This window comes from Trichechus manatus, unplaced genomic scaffold (genome assembly GCF_000243295.1).
Source record: "Trichechus manatus latirostris isolate Lorelei unplaced genomic scaffold, TriManLat1.0 scaffold00130, whole genome shotgun sequence".
NCBI lineage: Eukaryota > Metazoa > Chordata > Mammalia > Sirenia > Trichechidae > Trichechus > Trichechus manatus.
Genome location: NW_004444066.1, coordinates 4,998,885 through 5,018,615, shown reverse-complemented (window position 1 = coordinate 5,018,615; position 19,731 = coordinate 4,998,885). Strand labels below are relative to the sequence as shown.

The 19,731-nt window shown below is 38.1% G+C and overlaps 1 protein-coding gene across 5 annotated transcripts in view; it reads right to left on the bottom strand.

The window, feature by feature from the left end:
* Window positions 1-232: 232 nt before the first annotated feature.
* Window positions 233-19,731, bottom strand: part of JAKMIP2 (janus kinase and microtubule interacting protein 2) — a 186,174-nt gene continuing 166,675 nt past the window's right edge. For 2 of the 5 annotated variants that reach the window (XM_004384926.1, XM_004384928.1), the window contains 3 exons: window positions 18,519-18,722; window positions 11,437-11,502; window positions 7,715-7,765 (listed from right to left, as the gene is read on the bottom strand). In XM_004384926.1, coding sequence (XP_004384983.1) covers window positions 7,715-7,765; window positions 11,437-11,502; window positions 18,519-18,722 — 321 coding nt within the window. Of the gene's footprint in view, window positions 780-7,694; window positions 7,766-11,302; window positions 11,503-18,518; window positions 18,723-19,731 lie in introns of those variants that run through there. The other 3 variants (XM_004384929.2, XM_004384927.1, XM_023739169.1) reach the window with 3 other exon arrangements.

The following is a 19,731-nucleotide window of genomic DNA, read 5'->3' as shown; positions in this document are numbered from 1 at the left end:
CCTTTATGTATGTTACGTTCACTAGGTTCCTTTGCCTTGGTCGCCAGCTTAGTTGGGGTCGCTGTGATCCACTTCTCATCTGTCATTTGTGGACTGCATTCCACAAGCTCCACCTCTTGCAGAAAACCAAACTGGATACCACTCTTCTTCCCATTCGCACTGCAGATGTCTCTGTTCCTGAGTTTAAAACAACAGTAAAGACAGAAAAGCAAATCCCTGTAGTAAGAAACCAGACTTTTCAATTAAACATTTTATTGTAAATAGTTCCTCATGGATATTCCTCGTGCTTCATTCCCCACCCACCCTTGTTTTGTTTTGTTTTTTTGTTTGGAATTCTTAAAATGATGTTTATTATCAGGGCTAGTGTTTCTTTCCATGGGGTGTGGTATTACATTAAAATGACCCCCCTGCACAGCAGGGGTAGAATGTTTTCATTGTAACTTTGGTTCCATGCCCAAGACACATCTTTGCTTGATCTGCTGAAACTGATTTCATTGTTGTATTTTCTTTATACAATATATGTTTACAGTTCTTTTCTTCTGGTTCGACATATACATGTTTCATTAAATGCAGCATATATTGTAGATTTTCAACAGGGTCATGTAGGAACTGTCAAGTAAGAAACCTCAAATAATGGCTTTAAAATACACAGTCGTAGTCCTGGCTACTGAGTACTTCTTAGCTTTTGATCTTCCTCTCACTGGTGTAAACAATTTTGCCATCTTTGAAGGTCTGGAAGCATATGCCTTGCTAGGGTGTTATCCGTGTTGTCGGTTACTCTGTAAAGCAGAGAGAAACTTTTTTTAGTCATCATTTCTGCCAATAGCTAAATCAGAAAAGAAAACCCTAAAAAAATTATTCTTTACCACCTCTTCAAGCTGTATGATCTTGTGCAAGTTACATAACCTTTCTAATGTTAGTTACTTCAATTTTAAATGCGAAAATAGAAGTAACTATTTCAAAGGTTGCTACGATATAACGCATATAAAGTGTTTAACAGTTTTTGGTTCATATCTGATCTAACATAGGAGCTATTATCATTATTGTATTTTTTCCCTGGGGTGTCTAAGGCTATGCCTTAAGAAGCTCCATTGACTCATCGTGCCCCAAAATGTCAATTTAAGATGTTATTTTAAAAGTAGGCCTGCCTGTGCCCTTCAGTGATGTATTTGTATTCATATTTCCTCCCCAACACTGCAAGCACTGGCAGATTGTTTCCACCCTAAAGTCCTGGCTGGAGGATTCCCTGGGAACTGAGCTACAGGGTTTACCTAATTGGTAGAGATATCTCTGACAAGGTGTTATCCCTAGGATCTACCTGTTAGGATTCCTAGCCCTGTTCCTCTTTAAGGCTACCTATCTGGGTTTTTACTTGGGTAGAAGTATAAGGCATAATGAATGCTCTCTTTCAATAAAACCTAGAATGAAATGGCACGGAGGATGTGCTTTCAGGTGCTGCATAAGGATGTGGCCGTTAGAGTACAAAAGACATGCACAAAGGAAATGGGATTTCCATTTTCTGTGTGCCCAAGGACAAGTCATTTAACGTATCTAAGCCTCAATTTCCCCACTTATAAAATAAGGCTTTTAATGTGTAATCGGACGTTAGTGGTGCCTCAGACATGGTTAGCAAGATCCACAGTTGAAGAAAAGGAGGCATTTAGTTCCAGTCTACCATACCGAGAAAATTTAAAGACTCAAAGAAATTCCTGCTGTAAGTGCAAAGCAGAAATTTTGGCAGTGTATGTTTGCAAAGCCACCTTTTCTGGTTCCAGGACCAGATTAGACTGGGATGAAAGAGTGATAGAGTCACAGAGGAGAATCATAGGAGGAAGTGCATTTGCAGGGATGAGGGTACATTGTGGGAGTGAGGGGAAGGTGCCAAGAGAGTCATCAGTAGACTCTCAGTATTTTGGAAATAATGACGGCTGACTTGCATTGTACTGTCAGACATAGGCATGTTATCTTCACTTGTCTAATGGAGCAGAGAACTGGAGAGTGATGGCAGGGCAGAAACAAGGGAAGTAGTGTGCAGAAACAGGGCAAGTAGTGTGCAGTTAGTTGTCTCTTGTGTAATGAAGAACCTTATCCAAAGAGAGGTCTGGCTTTTGCCCTTGGCTAGTAGAAGGTGATTTCTAAGCCCCTGGAATGTCCATCTTGATGAGTGTCTTTGTCTGCCTGGGGGCTTTGGCCACTGGATAGTCTAACACTGTGATTTATAATGGGGGCTTTGGGCTCTGCACTATTAGTTCCGACTTTTGGAGGAACAAGAGACTATAGGTAATATCCCACCTTCCAGATGGGGCTGGAGACTAGATGTCAGCCATGTGGCAGTATGTGATTGAGACCCAATAAGAACTATGAATATCAAAGGCTTAGGAGAGCTTCCTTGGTTGCCAAGACTCTGTATACATTGTCAAACATCAATACGTGAAAGTACTACTGTTTTAAGTCAATGGGGAGGGCACAACAGGAACTCAGCACTTTGTATTTTTCCTGGATTCTGTCCCGTGTATCTCTTCCTTTGGCTGATTTTAATCTGTATCCTTTCTCTGTAATAAACTGTAACTGTGACTATAACAGCTTTCAGTAATTTATGTGAGTCCTTCTAGTGAATTATTGAACTGAAGGTGGTTTTGAGAACCCCCTTAAATTTGCAATTAGTGTCTGAAGTGAGGGAAGTCTTATGTGGACTGTACTAATTCTTTGCATCCCCTTTGCCCATATTGCATTCCAAAGGTCCAGCAAGAAGCTGTGGACTGTAGCACCAATGATGGGGCCCAGAGTATAGATGGAGGAGGCTGGACCTCAGCCCATTAGGGAATAATGACAGGGACATGCCCTGGTTGGCCTTCTGAAGAACTCACACATATATCCCCCTGAAGAGCCAGTCTTTGGTCATCTCTCATAGAAAAGACATCAAGAACCAGTTAGTAATACCCATAGAAACAGCATCAACCACCAGAGAGAGGGCCACAAGCACTGCCAATGGAATTCAGAAACATGTATACCTTTCCCTCTTCCTTCTCCCTGCCCTCCAGTGGAACTGAGTCTTGAATAAGGAAGGAGAAGAGGGCTCTTAGAGTCAGACTAAGAACCACCTCTGTCATAAGGATACCTGACTCAAGTCTAAGGTAAGATAATGGAGAAAATGAGATTAAATTTGCAAACTAGGGTAGACTTTCCAGAACAGAAATGAACTGAAAAGTTAAGGAATCTGCTTAAAATGTAATTATAGGTGAGAGGGAAATAAGACAAACTAGTTGAAAGAGATAATTTGAGAAAAATACACTGAGTTCACATTTATATGAGGCAGTTATACTCTGTCCTACAGTGTTGCTATGAGTCAGAACTGACTTGACAGCACAAAACAACAAAAACAAAGTTAAGTAAGATAATGTATGTTAAGAGTTTGTCACATGAGTAACTAATAAACATTGATAAAATTTTGAATTGATGGCAACTCATGATACTCCTCTATACCCTCATAAAGAAAAGAATTGATTTGAATGTGTATAAAAGACTCTTTGAGATATGTGTGTGTACCTAAAATAAATATATAAGCACAAAGAATCTTTTATTGCAAACTTTCAATTTATAGACTATCATAAATTAAATCCTCACTTCTGTGTTAAGTACATATGCATTAATTCTGATTCTGCCTGTCACGACTGAGGTGAAACCCATCATGTAAGTAAACACACATGAGTTTTAAAAACAAATGGACTTAAAGGCAGTCTCCCAGAATGTTAATTTCTGTAAGATGACGGGTATCCGTAAAAGGAATTATGATATCTATAGATTCATTTAAATTGGCATTCTAAATAACTGCAGAATTATCTAACGGGTCATCCCCGGATGCCAATTTTCAATGAGCTAAAGATCAGTACACTATAATTAAAACTGTTTAGAATTTAAATTCATCTTTGATTCAGAAGGCCCCTCAGGATATGACAGAACCTCAGGGATTCTCTTAGATGAATTATTTAACAGCGTTAAGTTTTAATTTCTTCCTCTGTAAAACAGTAATTGTAGCTACCGTTTCTGAGACTTTCCTGCGTGCCATAAGATTCAAGGTCAATGAGCATGATGATGTTACCTTTACTTGTGACTCTGGTAACCCAGTGCTTAACAAACTGCTTGGTTCATAGAAAACACTCAGCAAATATTTGTTGAGATAAATTGATATGCTACTTATGTTTACCATCCTTAGATTTCTCTATCTGCTAGAAAGTGGTTTAGATTTCTTTATAAACCACATATTTAGGAACACAGTGATTAAAAAACTGTAGCTAACACCTGTTCTCCAGTTACCACAAACCCCCACAAATCATGAGCAGTAGCCATACCCTCTTCTTGCTTTTCATATCTCTGTAAAGGGTACCACCATCCAACTAGTTATATCAACCAGAAACCTAAGGGCCATCCCTTACAGCTTCCACTCCTCCAACCCACATATGCAAATTATCACATAGTAAAGTTCTCAGTAGGTGGCATTTGTAGTTCAGTGGTAGAATTCTCATCTTAGGTTCAATTCTTGGTCAAGGCACCCCATGTGCAGCCACCACCTGTCTGTGAGTGGAGGCTTGCATGTTATTATGATGCTGAACAGGTTTCAGCTGAGCTTCTAGACTGAGACAAACTAGGAAGAAAGGACTGGCCATCTACTATCAACAATCAGCCAATGAAAACCCTATGTATCCCAATGGTCCAATTTGTAACCAGTCATTGGGTGGTGCAGGACCAGGCAGCATTTTGTCCCTTTGTGCATGGGGTCACCACGAGTCGAGGGCTAACTTGACAGCAGATAACAAAAACAGTAACATCTTTATATATAACTTAAGTTAGTTTTGGGTTTATGGGCATAATATAAATCATTAATTTAATAGGGAAAATATTTTTATTTGCAGTATGCTTTTTCTACCTAACAACAAGGAAAATACTTTTCTTCCTCACCTCTTCCTATCTCTCTCTCGCCTGCTTTGGGGGCATAAGTAGCATTAGTCAGTTTCCAGAAATGACTTATTCCTTTATATTATTTTAAATCCAGATTATTCCCTGAAAAGTAGATATGAAAAGGCAACTACTTGTTTAGGATTTAGGCCACAGATTACTTGGTAATACTAGAAGTTACAATTTAAAATTTATATATTTGCAAATTCAGTAAATGTTATAGCTATTTTTTACAATAATGAGCTGCCGATTATTTAACTATAGACCATGCAATGTAATAAATTCTTTACATTAATAACCTCATTTAATTCTCACAACACAACACCATGTTGCAGGTAATATAATTATGACCAGTTTATGGAATAGGAAACCTAATGTCAGATACACTAAGTAAATTGCTGAAGTCACATAGCTAGTAAATGGCAGGGCCAGGATTAAAACTTAAAAAACATATTTGACTTCAAAGTTGTGAAAACTACTATTCTAAACTACTTGGACATTTTCCTGCATATAAATTCATTTTCACATTACTTTGCTATATTATTATTATCATTATATTCTTTCATTCGACAGATAATTACTAAGTGTCAATTATGTGCTAGCTTGGAGTAAAAACAAATTAAGTCAAATCTTGTATTTGTCCTCATGGAGTTACCCGAAATGGGAAAAAGTACAGAGATGAGTACATTGTAATTTCAATACCCAATAACCAAGTAGTATTACACAGATAATAGGAGAGGCCTCTGATTACTCATGTTATATGAACATAAATGTTGCTTAACATATGGGAGAAATACTCTCTTTCACTGATGGGCAGTCCTGCCAATTATAGCTATATGATTTTGGGTAAGTCACATGCCTCAGTTTCTCCAACTGCAAAATAAGAATAAAAGCAATACCTTCCTCATAGGGGATTTTGTGAGGATTGAACGTATCTATTGCTTAGAATAGCACCTGGCATGTAAGTATTGGCTATAATCGATGCTTATGTTCAAATCTACTCACTTTCTAGCTAGTATTTATGAGGTTAGTATTTCTTCCCTAAACTACTATGTAGTACTTGTCACTGATCTTTATTTACCCTGTTTATTTATTTGTTTCTTTGGGGAAAGAGGGTTTTTGTTTTCTGATGCTCTGCTCGCTCTGACCCTTTCCTAGAGACTCTTACCTCATTTCATTCTAAATATTTTCAGTCAATTTAAGGGACTCAATCCTCTTCTTTATGATCTACAAGACTAGTGCTCTTCTCACCAAAGGATAATTGCGAGTCTGAAGAGAAATTCTTTTGGAAAAAGGAATAAAGCCATGAGAACTTAAACTTTCTGGGCACATCTGCTTAGGTCGTTCATTGTACCAAGTTATGCTAAAGCATCTTGACTTGTCTGTTGTTCATTTGGAAACCCTGGTGGCACAGTGGTTAAGAGCTATGTCTGCTAACCAAAAGTTCAGCAGTTCAAATCCACCAGACACTCCTTGCAAACCCTATGGGGTAGTTCTACCCTGTCCTATAGGGTTGCTATGAGTTGGAATTGACTCAACGGCAACAGGTTTGGTTCGGTCTGGTTCCTCATTCAGGTAACAGTGCTGCTACCCATGGAGAGAGCTGGGTGTCTCTTTTCCATTTTTCAACTTGCTATATTAAATTACATGAGATTCAGCAAAGTTCATGATAAAGGGATTTAGAATGGCAGATAGATTTTCCCCATTTTTTAATAATGGTATTGAGGTTCATGGTTTCCATTAATGGCTGGATATCAGAATCACTTGGCATGCTTGTTAAAAAATATAGACCAATCCCTGCTGTCTTCCTCTTTTACTCTCCAGCTCACCTCCATGTTCAGTAATATGATTCAGTAAGTCTGAGGTAAGGCCTTGGGATCTGTATTTTTATTAGCATTGGGAATCACTGTTACAGATTATTTATATATGTATTTATGATATGTGGACTTGGTAATTTAGCGACAGTAAGACTTTTTCTCCTTCTAAATTGATGTTGAATATTATTTGAAAGAAAAAGACCCATGTTTACTTAATAGTCTACTTTCCTGAGTTCTGATGAAAAGAGACTGGAAAAAAGGATAAAAACAAACAAACAAAAAAACCAAAAAAAAAAAAAAAAACCCCAGCAGTCATTATTAGCTTGTTAGATTTACAGAATCACAGATTTTTCAAGTTGGAAGAGATATTAAAGATAAAGTCATATTTTTCATTTTACAGATATAGAGACAACTCTTTCTGTCTGATGGGAGACTATGATGATAATACTGAAATCCATAGATACTGTGACTTCCTAAAGGGTTACAGCTAATTCGAGTGAAAACTGTGAGAGCCAGAACTCAATAAGACTGCCTTGTTTTTCTGGGACTTGCAAGTTGCAAGTTTTCTGCCTTTGACGGGGGACAGTCTTACCACTTTTGTATCACCCTCTTTTAGTGGAAAATATTTCAGTTTTCCTTCTCTGACAGGTTTCCGCCTTACACAGGTCCTGACTCTGGCAGGTTTTAATGCAGTAGGAAAAAAGATTAAGACTAAATCCCCAAATTCTTTATTCGTAGCATACTTCATAGTTATTTATCTTAATAATTACTCAACTGAATTGGATCTGTTTATCATTTTAGGACATTTCAGCAAACCACACCAAGTTTGTCTGTTCTTAAAACACAGGCATGGTAACAATATGCAGCATCCTTCTTCTCAAATACCTTTTAGAACCACATTTTGAGAATTAAATGGCATCTTACCTTTAAGAGGCACCTTGACATCAAGGCCATAGAATAAAGGCAAGAGAGAAGAACAAGAATAGAAACAGAAACTGCAGAAGAAAAAGAAGATGATTATGTAAATCTGAATTTCTGTAGTGCCATTCAGGTAGTACAAAACCTCAGCTTTGCCACATTGGTCAAGTCCACTCACTTCTCCCACAGACACCAAGTACCTTTTTGTTTAAGATAACAACAACAATAACTACATACCTTTGATTTATATATTGGAAAAGCAACACAATAAATACCTGGTGTTTGACTAACATTGATTTATCCATTTTAGAATTGTGAGGAGGTCTTAGAGATAATCAGTCTATGTCCCTAATTTTATAATTGAGAAAAATAAGCCCAGAGCAGTAAATCAATAGTTTCATTTCACACGATTTCATGGGACAGGAGGGTTGATGCTTAGATTTCCTGAATCCCACTCCATTAGATATCATTGTCTCTATCTTTCATGTGTGGAAGGTTATTTTAAAAACACAAAATATGATCAGAGTATGCACTTAATCACTCAAGACTATCACTGTCTGGTTAATGGGACAGGTTTTAGGATGAAGGCACAGATGGAAGAGTATTAACATGTAGGGTAAACATATGACTAATTATCCAAAGTGGAACACGTCTGAGAGGGAAAGAATATGCTATTAGAAATTGCAATGGGGCAACAGGTATACATTGGGTCTGTCCGGGGCAACTGAGGAGGTATGGTCATCCTATTGGCATGAAATATACCTCTGTATCAGTGGATACTTCAGAGGATGAATGAATGATGTTGTTCTAGCTGTCATGCTTCTGAGATGAATCTCTCCTCATTTGGCTTGTGGAAGTTAAATGGAGTCCAATTTGTCTCTTTTCACCAAGAATCTTCACTAAGGAAGAAGTTAATTGGATGGACAGATGCTTGGTAGTACTGGTATATAACCAACTGCACACTAATGATTAACCAGGTCCCAGGTCAGGTCAGTTTTTAAAGATATTGATTTCCTTGGTGATTGACGTTGAAACAGTAAGTTTTTTGCCTTGTTATCACACTTCAATAACATTCTGTTGGACATTACATCTCTGGATAAGGTCATGAATAGCATTCCTGTATTACATATGTTATTTGCATATTTTTGTTAACGCTGCTGCTTACAGGGCTTTTGGGTCACTATGGCTGAATTGTATAAACCAGTTATAAACATGGTGCTAGAAGCCTTATATGGGCAATCATTCTATTATTCTGAAAAGCAGAAACTCTGTCCTTTTTTCCATTCTTTGAAGATGGAGAGTGATATGATGTCACCCACAGCAGGAGAGGTTGGAGAGGAAGAGAAATGGAAGGCTTTTTGCTACTCTTAGGAGTAGGCCAGACACCAGAGCTGCCTTTCTGGGCATGAGGAGTTAGATGTCCATCATTTAATGTTCAACAGCATGCTTAGTCCATGTAGTGAGGTAGGTAGATCATGCCCTTGGGTCAGAAATCCTGGCCTGGGGCCCTGATTTCGCCATATATTGGTTATATAATGCAGAGCAAGTTGTTTAATCTCTCTGAACTATCACTTCATTATCTGTAAAAAAAGGATTATAATATCTGCTGTGCCTGTCTCAAAGGATAATTATGAGAATTAAACGAGTTGATGAAAGTGGAAGTGCTTTGCACGTGGTAAAGTGCTGCACGTAACGGAAGTAGTTTTACTATGTTTCCTGTTATCACCTGGTTTGTATGAAATGTGTATATGGAAATTAGCAACAGAGAAAGAATATCGATGTACCTTGAGTGGGTATTCAAGTACTGCAAGGGCAAAAATGAAAGGTTATCACTGATATAAGTGCTTTTTAGGCTTATGGGTGGGGAGGACTGAGATTAAGTGAATGAAAGTCAAGTGAACAGAAGATATGTAATAAATCTCATGTCTCTTTTGACTCAGTAATCTAAAGCCAGCTCGATTGTTTTTGGTGTGGTTTAATTTACAGCCATACGTGGAATACGCAGCTTTCATAGCTAAGGAATTCTTATTTTATGTTAAGTACATTACCTCAGTATCATAAAGGTTAGGAAGCTTAGACCTGTGGAATGTGTTGAACAAAACAATTGTGAAAAAAGATCATGTTAAATTATGATAATGAAAATAATCTTAATCATTCCCTTTCAAAATTTCTGTGAGATTTATTTAGAGAATGGCTAGGGTGGTAACATTCGTCGATACAGGTAATTCCTTTTAAGAGCATCCTCAGTTGAACAGGAACTGAACAGGATCAATTTTCTGGATTGGAATAGCTTGAAGAGTGGACTTCCTCCCTAAACCAGTCTGTGAACTGCTGAGAGAACAAGCAGGGAGAATGGCTGGAGCCAGGAGCTGGCCATCCAAAACGTGGAAAATGGAAGACATAAGGCATTTCCTTCAACAATAAGGGAAGCTGCAGGGACAAGCCCTGCTTTCTGTGGGTCTTCCTGCCAAACACTGGGAAATTAGACTTGGTCTTTAGTTTACTGTTCTGTGTCTCTGCCTTATTCAATTCCACAAAACTGAATAGCACACTGCAGTAGAAGTGTACATTAGGGTTGGAAAGTTTGAAAATTAAACTCTTTAATTTGATTTACATTTCTTGGTGTTTCCTTATTTTTAACATAAGCGATCTCATTTGTTCCTCATGGAAGCCATGAGAGGAGGTGAGGGCAAATGTTATCATCCCCATTTTATAGATGTGACTTACATAAGGGGTGAAGTCATTTACCTAGGCTCAAATAAGTACTTGAAGACACAGCCTGTACAAGAATCTGGGTCCCTTATGATCTGCCTAGTGGAGCTCACCAACTTCCTCTGATCTCACATAGATGGATAACTATGGAAACGATTGGAGGTGAATCAAATTCAGGGAATGGCAAATGGTTTGCTATTTTCTTCTTGAATGTCTATGGAATACACCGCAAAAAGTCATATCCCTTTTCAACACAGGGATTCAGGCAGCTCCTTCATCAGCCAGACTGCGACTCCAGAGAAAACTCTTTTGCCATTCTAGCTGTGCTTCCCAACAGGGTACTCTCAGCACCTTGGGTAAGATAATTTTTGCTGTGCAAGACTATCTAACTCACTGCAAGATGCTTATCTCTCTGTCTGAGCCCTGCTCTTTCTTCCAACACACACACATTTCCAAAAGCCTTCTTTAATAACCACTACGTTTGAGAGTCATGCTACTTGATGGCACACAACAACAACATTTTTTTCCAGAAAAATTGTTAGGTGACTTTAAAGAAGCAGTTACTCTTTCAGGCCATTGGGGGAGTAACAGGAGAGGGTAATCACCATGGGCTAACCTAAGTTTCCAAACATTATTTTTGAGGTGAAACTATATCACAAGGAAGAAAAGGCTTTTATGAATAATAACAGGAAATATTTTCTTTTAAGGTGCTAAGAAGATTTCAAAAAGAAAGAGTGATACAGAGTAAAATAAAAAAGAAGAAATCTTTGGGAAGAAAAAGAAGTTGAGGAAGGGAAAACAGGCAATAAAACACTTACAGAAAAGAAAAATCAAAGCAAGAGGCAAAAAAGTCAAGCCCTGATGGCAGATCCTTTACCAGAATCAGGTGCCTGACTGACTGTGAACCTATGTAACTACACCTGCCTAAGATACACCACAACTGAGAAGAGAGAAAGAAAACACAGTGAGCAAAATCAACATTATATTCTGATTTAACAGATAAACACTAATATAAATATTTCAACTTAACACATACCTTTTCTTCTAAGTCCTTTATCTGTCTTTTCTGGATGTCTGTTTTATCTTCTAAGTCTCGAATTCTCTGAAGAAATTAAAAAAAAAGGAAGCATTAGTGTACAGAAAAATCATTCATGATCCTAAAACACAAAACTTTCTATAAAAATATTAACATTAGTACCAGCATATGGAAACATCACATACAGGTAGTCCCTGATTTATGATGGGGTCCGATTCCAATGATTCCATTTTAAGTTGGTTCTGACAAATAATAAGTCAAATACCTCATTTTTTTTCAGTTTTCATTATTATTGCCTTTTATTATCAGCATCTTTATAAATCTGAACTTTATTTGTCTTTGGGGGTTGGAAACATTACATATAAACTTACTCATATATCTTAATACACACATACATAAAAAAAAAACACAAATCATAATTTACTCTGATGATGAATAAGTGTTGCATGATATGGGCATTTTGTCAGTTGTGGTAATAACTCTACTTGTGGAAGTTTCTGGATCATCAGGATTTTTCCTGGGAATGAGGATGGTGTTTCTAGTCAGAAAATTACTGACAGTTGTCTGTATGGTCCTTTTCTTTTTTTCTTCATATATTTTATTTTACAGTAACATCTCACTGCTTCCTGATCTGCCTATTGACTTTAGCAAAGTGATCAGCATCTGGGTCCATGTTTTCAAGCAATGGAAGCCCCTGATTTAGTTTAGAAAAAACTTCAGCTAATCCTTTCACTGTAAAAATTTTTGACAACTTCTCTCCTCATTCTTTCTTTCTTCTTCAGTGTTTCTTTCCTCTTCAAAACCTATTAAGTCCTGATTTGTCAATTCCTCTTCTTTGTGATCTATGAGCTGTTCCACATCTGTGATAGGAAATTTTAAATTCAGCGTTCTTGCCATATGGATGATTTTTCCACCGATCTCTTCCATCACATTATCCTTATCAAATGCTTTGAGTGTGTTCACATAACTTAGCAATTTTTTCCATAACCCCTGTATGCATTTTTCCATAACTTCCTCCCAGGAAGAGGTAATGTTCTGGATATACTGAAGAATATTATAATTCTTCCAGAAATCATAGAATGTTACTGTTCCTCCATCTGTTGCAGATATTGCCTGAAAAAATATAGTCCATAGTTAGTATGCCTTGAAGGTGGCAATTGCCCTTTGATCCATAGGCTGAATCACAGCTGTGGTATTGGGAGGTAGATACACCACTTTCACATCTTGATTTAGTCATCTACTTGAGGAGGATGTCCTCGGGCATTATCAAGTGACAGCTTCGGGGCGTGTGCGCAGTTCAGGTGTCATACGTTATTAGAGTTGAACATTACCCGATTTTCTATCCATTATGACTCCTGACACCAACACAGACTTCAACATAGACCAGGCCATAGCCTGCTATATGGCAATGTTTTGAACAGTAAACCATAACACTGAACATCTGCAAGTGAACATCTCAGAATGATAACATCAGCAAATTATGTGCTACAACACTGTCATATTACTAATGAAAAGATGTATAAAACAACAAACAGATGGTCATGAGGTTTGTCATAACTTGAATATGTCATAAATCAGATATATTTTTCTGTACTTAGAAGGTAGTTACATATTTCAAAAATTATCCATAATTATCATGGAAAATCACTGTCACTGATTATAATTTTTCCAAATATTAGCTGCCCTTCTCTGCTGGGCCTACCCCTACAGAACGTCTTCCCCATGAGAGAGGTATCGTTCCTACCCCACTGTCATCAGGCTTGGAGTGAGGTGTGGGAGGGCCACAGAAAAATGGCTAAAGCTCATACAAATGTAAACCTATCCCATTTGATTTTTGTTAACCTTTCTTTTCAACCTTTATTTCAACATTTCAACTCGGTTTTAGGATGAAATTTCTTCACAGAACAGGATTGGCCAATTCTCCTAAAATAAAGTAGAAATTACCGTTTAACAAAAATTCCATAGGGGGAACTGATAAATTAGGAAACATCACCAACAACAAAAAAATAGCAGAAGTAATCTTGAAGACCAAACCACTCCAGAATTGTCTTTGATCTTACCTGTCAACTATATAACAGAATTTCACTGATTTAATAGGACAGATTTGAAGTCAATATGACACGGATGATTATTTACAAGTAAAAAAAAATTCTTCAAATTTATATCTGGCAATCTAAAGGCCTTTTATAATCATGGCACATAGTTATACACTGTAGGTTTGCTATTTAATGCCACTGTTAGGAATAATTAGGAAATAGAGAACAGGAGTCTGAGAAGAAAAAACTGAAATTCAAGAGGTTGATAACACAGAGAGGCTTTTGTAATGCCATATGGGGAGAAAAAAAGGCAAGCTGGAACTAAAGACTCTTGAACTTGGAAATCATATCCCCTTCTCGCTAAAGCAGTGGTTTCGTCCCCCAGAAGACATTGGCAATGTCTGGATTTTTTTTAAGTTTATTTATTTGTTTGTTTATTTGTTCTAACGTGTTCAGTTTCACGGTTTTTGGTATATCCCTGAATTTGTGCACCATCACTACTATGTAATTGCCTGGACGTTTTTGACTGTCATGACTAGGGGTGGTGGCGATACAGGCATCTAGTGGGTAGAGGCCAGGGATACTGCTAAGCAGCCTACAATGCACCCACAACAAAGAATTATCTGACCCAAGATGGCAATAGTGTGTAGGCTGAGAAACCCTGCTGAGATGAGTGCAGGAGAGGATGGTGTGTTTTGATAAGAGTGAGGCCAGCAAGGCTGACTCTGAAGTTATATGAATGCTGGAGAAAGTACAGGAGTAGAATGCTGACGGTGTGGGATGGTGTGTGTGTGTGTGCATGTGTGTGTGTGCGTGTGTATATTTCTTTCAAACCGCCCAAGCTCCAACACCACATGTGGTAAAAGAATTTGCTAGAGGTTTTCACTTTGAGTGTGCAAGTAATTCTTTGGTATGTCTATGGGATGTGGAGGCAAGTATTATATTGAGAAAATCATGGACATGTTAGATTACTGCATTATCTATTCAGCAGTCAGGTCTGCACTTATTGGGCACCTCCTTACACATTCAGGACTGTGCTGGATGTAATTGATGTAAAGAATCAATTAGTATCTGATATCAAGGAACTATCAGATCCAGATGGGGAGACAAGATTAAAAACATACAGAATAATAAAATTAAGTTAAAAATGTACACAATGGCAAAAACTTAGAGTTTAACATGGAGAAGCTACTCATAAATATTTGTTAAATGAATTAGTTATGCTACATTGTATGAGGTATGCTTGATTTCTTTTTTCTTCCTATCCCCTTGCTATCTAATCCAATAGGAAATTCCATCAGCTCCAAAACAGATCCCTTTTTACCTACTTCTTTTAATTCCATTGTTACCAAGTACACCAAGTCACCATCAACCTTCATTAGGACTGATGTGACAGCTTACTAATGGTTCTCCCTGCTAACAATCTTGTCTAGCCTACATCCATCTACAGCAGTCAGTGTGAACTACTAAAATGTAAACTGATCACTGCGGTCCCTTGAGTTTTAAGAGGGTGGGGAAGGGAATGAGGGAAAAGCTAGCTTGCTTTAAGTCCCTACATGATCTGGCCCTATCTCACCTTTCCATCTTCACCACATATCAACCTCTCTCTGGCTCAGTATGCTCCTGCTGTACTGACCTTCTCTCTGATCTTTAAAGATTTCAAACTTATTCTCACTACAGGGACTTAGCTGTTGCTGTTCCTGTTTTCTGGGATACCTGGCCAAGTTCTTTGTGTGGCTGCTTTCTTCTCATCATTTGTGCGATAGAGGTATCTTTAGAGAGGCCTTCTCTGATCAGCCAATCTAAATTTTCTAATCCCACTCCCAACACACACACATATTGTATAATTTTCTTCATAGAACGCTCTGAAATTACCTCAGTCATTTGTTCATTTGTCTTTGCTTTGTCCTTTTCCATCTATAAGATATATGAAAGTAGTGACTTTTATGTCTTTTTTTACCATGACATTCCTAACACCTGTACATAGCAGACTCTCAATAAATGGTTTGGAATGACTATATAACATGGTATGGAGTGTAGAATTTTCCAGTAGTCAGCAATCTATTTTGGCTGTCAGGGAGAGCATCCTGGAGGAGGTAGATCTTGAACAGGGACAGGAAAAATGAGAATGTTCGGATAAATGCAACAGAAACCGAGAGACATTTTAGGGTGAACAATCACGCAAACTAAGGCTTGGAGGTACAATGTTCAAAGTCCAAGTGGTTCCAGGAAGTGTCTTGCTTGAGTAGAGAGGAAAGTATGATCTGGAGAATCATGTGAAATCAGGTTTTCTGGAGGAGGGTAACCAGCTAATGAGGGACCTGAAGAGACCTGCAAAGAACTCAACTAGAAATAAGGCTTTTGAGCAGAAACGTAACATGAAGAAAGGGGAGAAGAATCTGTAATGGTATGCCTGACAGGCTGAAGAGAGGGGAGCTGAAGTTTTCCCCACAACTAGGTCCCTATGGTACACTGCATACGATTTTCTTATGCCACATATCAAATTATGTCATAATTAGTTTTCTTTGAGTTGATCTCTTTGTCTTTGTCAGATCCTAAGCTTTGTGAGGGCAGGATCTATTGATGAGTTCTCTATGTCTAGCATGGTATCTAACACACGGGAAATGGCATTTAAACGTTTGATTGAATAAATGTGTAGATGATGAAATCCCATTATCTCAGGAACATTTGGCAGCACTGGAAGCTGTTATAGTAGTAGAAGGTCCTGCACATGCTGAGGTAACAAGTGTAGAAAGAATGGACCAGTTTCAAAAACATTTCAGGGGAAATGCCAGTTGGACATGCTGCTACATTAACTACTGAAGATAAAAGATGGAAGAGATTCCAGTGTTCCCAGCCTGAGTGATTTGGGTCGCTATGGGTCAGAAACAACTTGATGGCACACAACAACAACAAGAAGGCAGGGAGGGAGAAGGGAGGTGAGCATACGAATGCAGATTTAGGTTTCATTTGAGTTTACTGGAACCATCTAAGCAGAAATGTCTAATGGTTAGTGACATGCTCTAGAATTTAGACTGGACTATATATTTATATAGGCCATGTCCTGGCTAGTGCCTTCTGGAGTAATTCTATGAAATCAAGCTACTGTTTAAAAAGGGAGGGGAAGAGTAAGAGATAATTGAAAAAGGCATAGTCTGATGAACGTTTGTTTGCGAGATAAACAATGTCCATGGAACTCTACGAGGCTTAGAAATGTCATGTGCCCATCAGCTCAGAGGGAATAGCTTAAAACCAAACAAACAAACAAACAGAACCAGCTCTTTCAGGAGTGATATACCTTAGCTAACTGATTAATGAGAGACTCAAAAGAGGTGACAATGTTTTAAGCATAAATAAATATGCTGACAACCTGACAGATGAGTGGTGGATAAATAAATATAGATAACTGTAAGTTCATCTCAAAAATAAACATTTCTGTGATTTCATAACATGACTCTCGATTTGTTGAGATGAACTAACTGCTCTTGCAGCAAAAGAACTTTTTGTAGAGAAGATACTTTCAATCTGACAGAAGGATACCTGAAGTAATGCAATGATGTCATAGAGTCTATCATTACCAAAAACAAAACAAAAACAAAAAGCTGTTGCTGTCCAGTTGATTCCAACTCACAGTGACCCTACAGGATGGAGTAGAACTGCCCCATACAGTTTCCAAGGAGTGGCTGGTGGATTCGAACTGCCAATATTTTGGTTAGCAGCTGAGCTCTTAAGCACTGCACTGCCAGGGCTCCGATAGTCTATCGTTAGAGCCCTGAAAAACTTTTTCATGGGTAAAAATTCAAACTTTTGTGACAGAATCTGAATGGCTGTTAATACAAACAAGTATGTATTAATCATCTCTGGGACAGATGGCTTCATAATTCCCTGCAAACTTGGACAATCTGTTAGCCTATAAAGACCCACAAAGCTCCTGGCTGCATCTGAAGTGTACTAAATATTATGCTTCCCATGAATTGTTCTTATTAGTGTTATCAAATAATCCCTGTTTCTTTTCTACTCACCTTGATCTCTAATATCTACGTGATTCTTACCTCCTGTATAGCTCATCTGGATTTTGTACTAGTTGCTTGTTACAACTTCTGAGTACCAGATATTACAGCCTGGCACTTTCAATTCCAGAATTCTTATGGCATCTACTTTTTGACTAGGGCCCCAGCCCTCACCTGACAAGCTATGGCATGAATGAAGAGATAAAATTAAGACTTCTGGGTATATATTAGTATTGGGTGTCTATTTTGAGCCTTGCTAGCCTAGTTGAATCACGGAAGTCATGGATGACCCCAGCTATATACGACAGTGTGGCCTTGGAGTCAGGTAGACCTGGGTCGTAATCCTGGCTCTGTTGCTTACTCTCTGTGTCATCTTGGACAAATCACTTAAGCACTCATATTCTCAGTATCATTACCTCCAAAATTAGGATAATAGGAATACTTACCTCATAGGGCTATGGTGAGGAAGATTAACTGAAATGATGTAAGTAGAGCCCTTAGTTTAGTTCCTGACATAGCAAATGTCAGTAAGTAAACAGCAGCTTCCAGTCTTTGTAGTTGTTGCTGTTTATTCTGGGAATAAAGAGAAAGGCCCTTGTTCTCGTTTACCCTATTCAGGTGTTTTTTTTTTTTTTTTTTTTTTTTTTTTTTTGATCAGGTTAGTTTATTGACTGGGATGAGTAATAGAAGGATACATTATTTCTTCCCTGGGAAGAATCCTGCTTCCCTGCATAGGAGATAAAATTAGGCTCCATGAAATTGAAGGGTATTTCATTATAAAATAGCTCTAAAAATATGCAATGCCTGTGAAATGCCAGCTCTCTCAAGACTGAATCATTATAAAATTGTCATCCTGTATCTGAGAGAAGGTTACTGATGAAGATGGGAAACAAAAGTTATTTATTTTATTCTCTCAAAGAGCGTATGATGTATCGTGGGTTCTCCATGAGATGCTGGGATCATGTTCTTAGTACTTAGTGCTAAGTCTAATTTACTTAGTAGTAACCCTATGCAGACACAGTGACTCAGTTCTCACCTGATGGGCTTGCTGTAAGAGCTCCATTCGCTCCTGAAGAATCTGACAGTCATACTCTCTGCTCTTTCTCAGCATCTGCCGCCGTAACTTTTCTACTGCCGTCCTCAGCTCCTCTTGCTGTTTTTCACTTAATAATTCACCAAACTTGATGACAGTTTCTTGCTGCAGAGCATTGTACAAAGTGGCTTCTAGTTCCTGGATTCTCTGGCAATTAGAATTATAAAGGTCTAACTTTGGCACTTAATAGCATTTATGTGTGATGTATGAATGTAACACGTATGTATGCATGTGTTCATGTATGTATTACTTTAGTCTTACAGATCTTAGCAATGGAAGAAATTTCAAAGGTTATGCAGCCTAAATACCCTTCTGATGACAGCTCTTTATAACATGCCATAAGGGTCATGCAGCCAATATATGAATTTCCCTAGTGATGAGGAATTTGTTTTCTTTCTTGGGATCCTATCCATTTCACACACCTTTCATTCTTAGAAAGTCCTTACTTTGTAGTCATCACTGTACCTCTTTTTATTCTCAAATGTAGCGGACAATAAATTTGTTCTCACTTCCATTTGACAACCCTTCAGATATTTAAAGACACCTACCATGGTGGCCATAATTTTAGAATTACTGAAAAGTGGTCCAAGTTGGGACAAAATACTTTAAATTAGAGCTATATTTCATGCACAAATGCCACTTCTCTTCCACATGACAAACCTCTGCACTTGAGGATGGCTTTATGGTGTCCATATTTTTCCTTGAAATAAAAATTGGAAAATATGATAAAAAAAAAAAAGGCTTAGTCTTTGTAATTGAGCCTGTTTTGTATACGCTGAGATTTATGGTGGCTCTAGCTATCGAATGCCTCCTTGAATCTTCTCTCTTTAGGATGAAGGGTCAACTGCCCCTCATGTAGCCACTGACAGAACAGACTTCTAGTCCTCTCCCTGACCCACTTTCTGTTTGTTTGTTTGTTTTAAATACGGTTCAACTACAGTTGCTGAAATCTACAATCTTATCCCCTGTAACTTTGGCAGGGGTGACTGGACATGCCCTGGTGCACGATGTTTTCCTAGGGCTTATCCAGGACTATGCAGATCTTATCTTTTTTAAGTTAAATATGGTTCTCTGAATGAGTACTCAGTACTTTTGGAGCCACATGAACACAGAGCTTACCATTTATAGGTAGGATAGGAATGGATGAAAGGGTGGG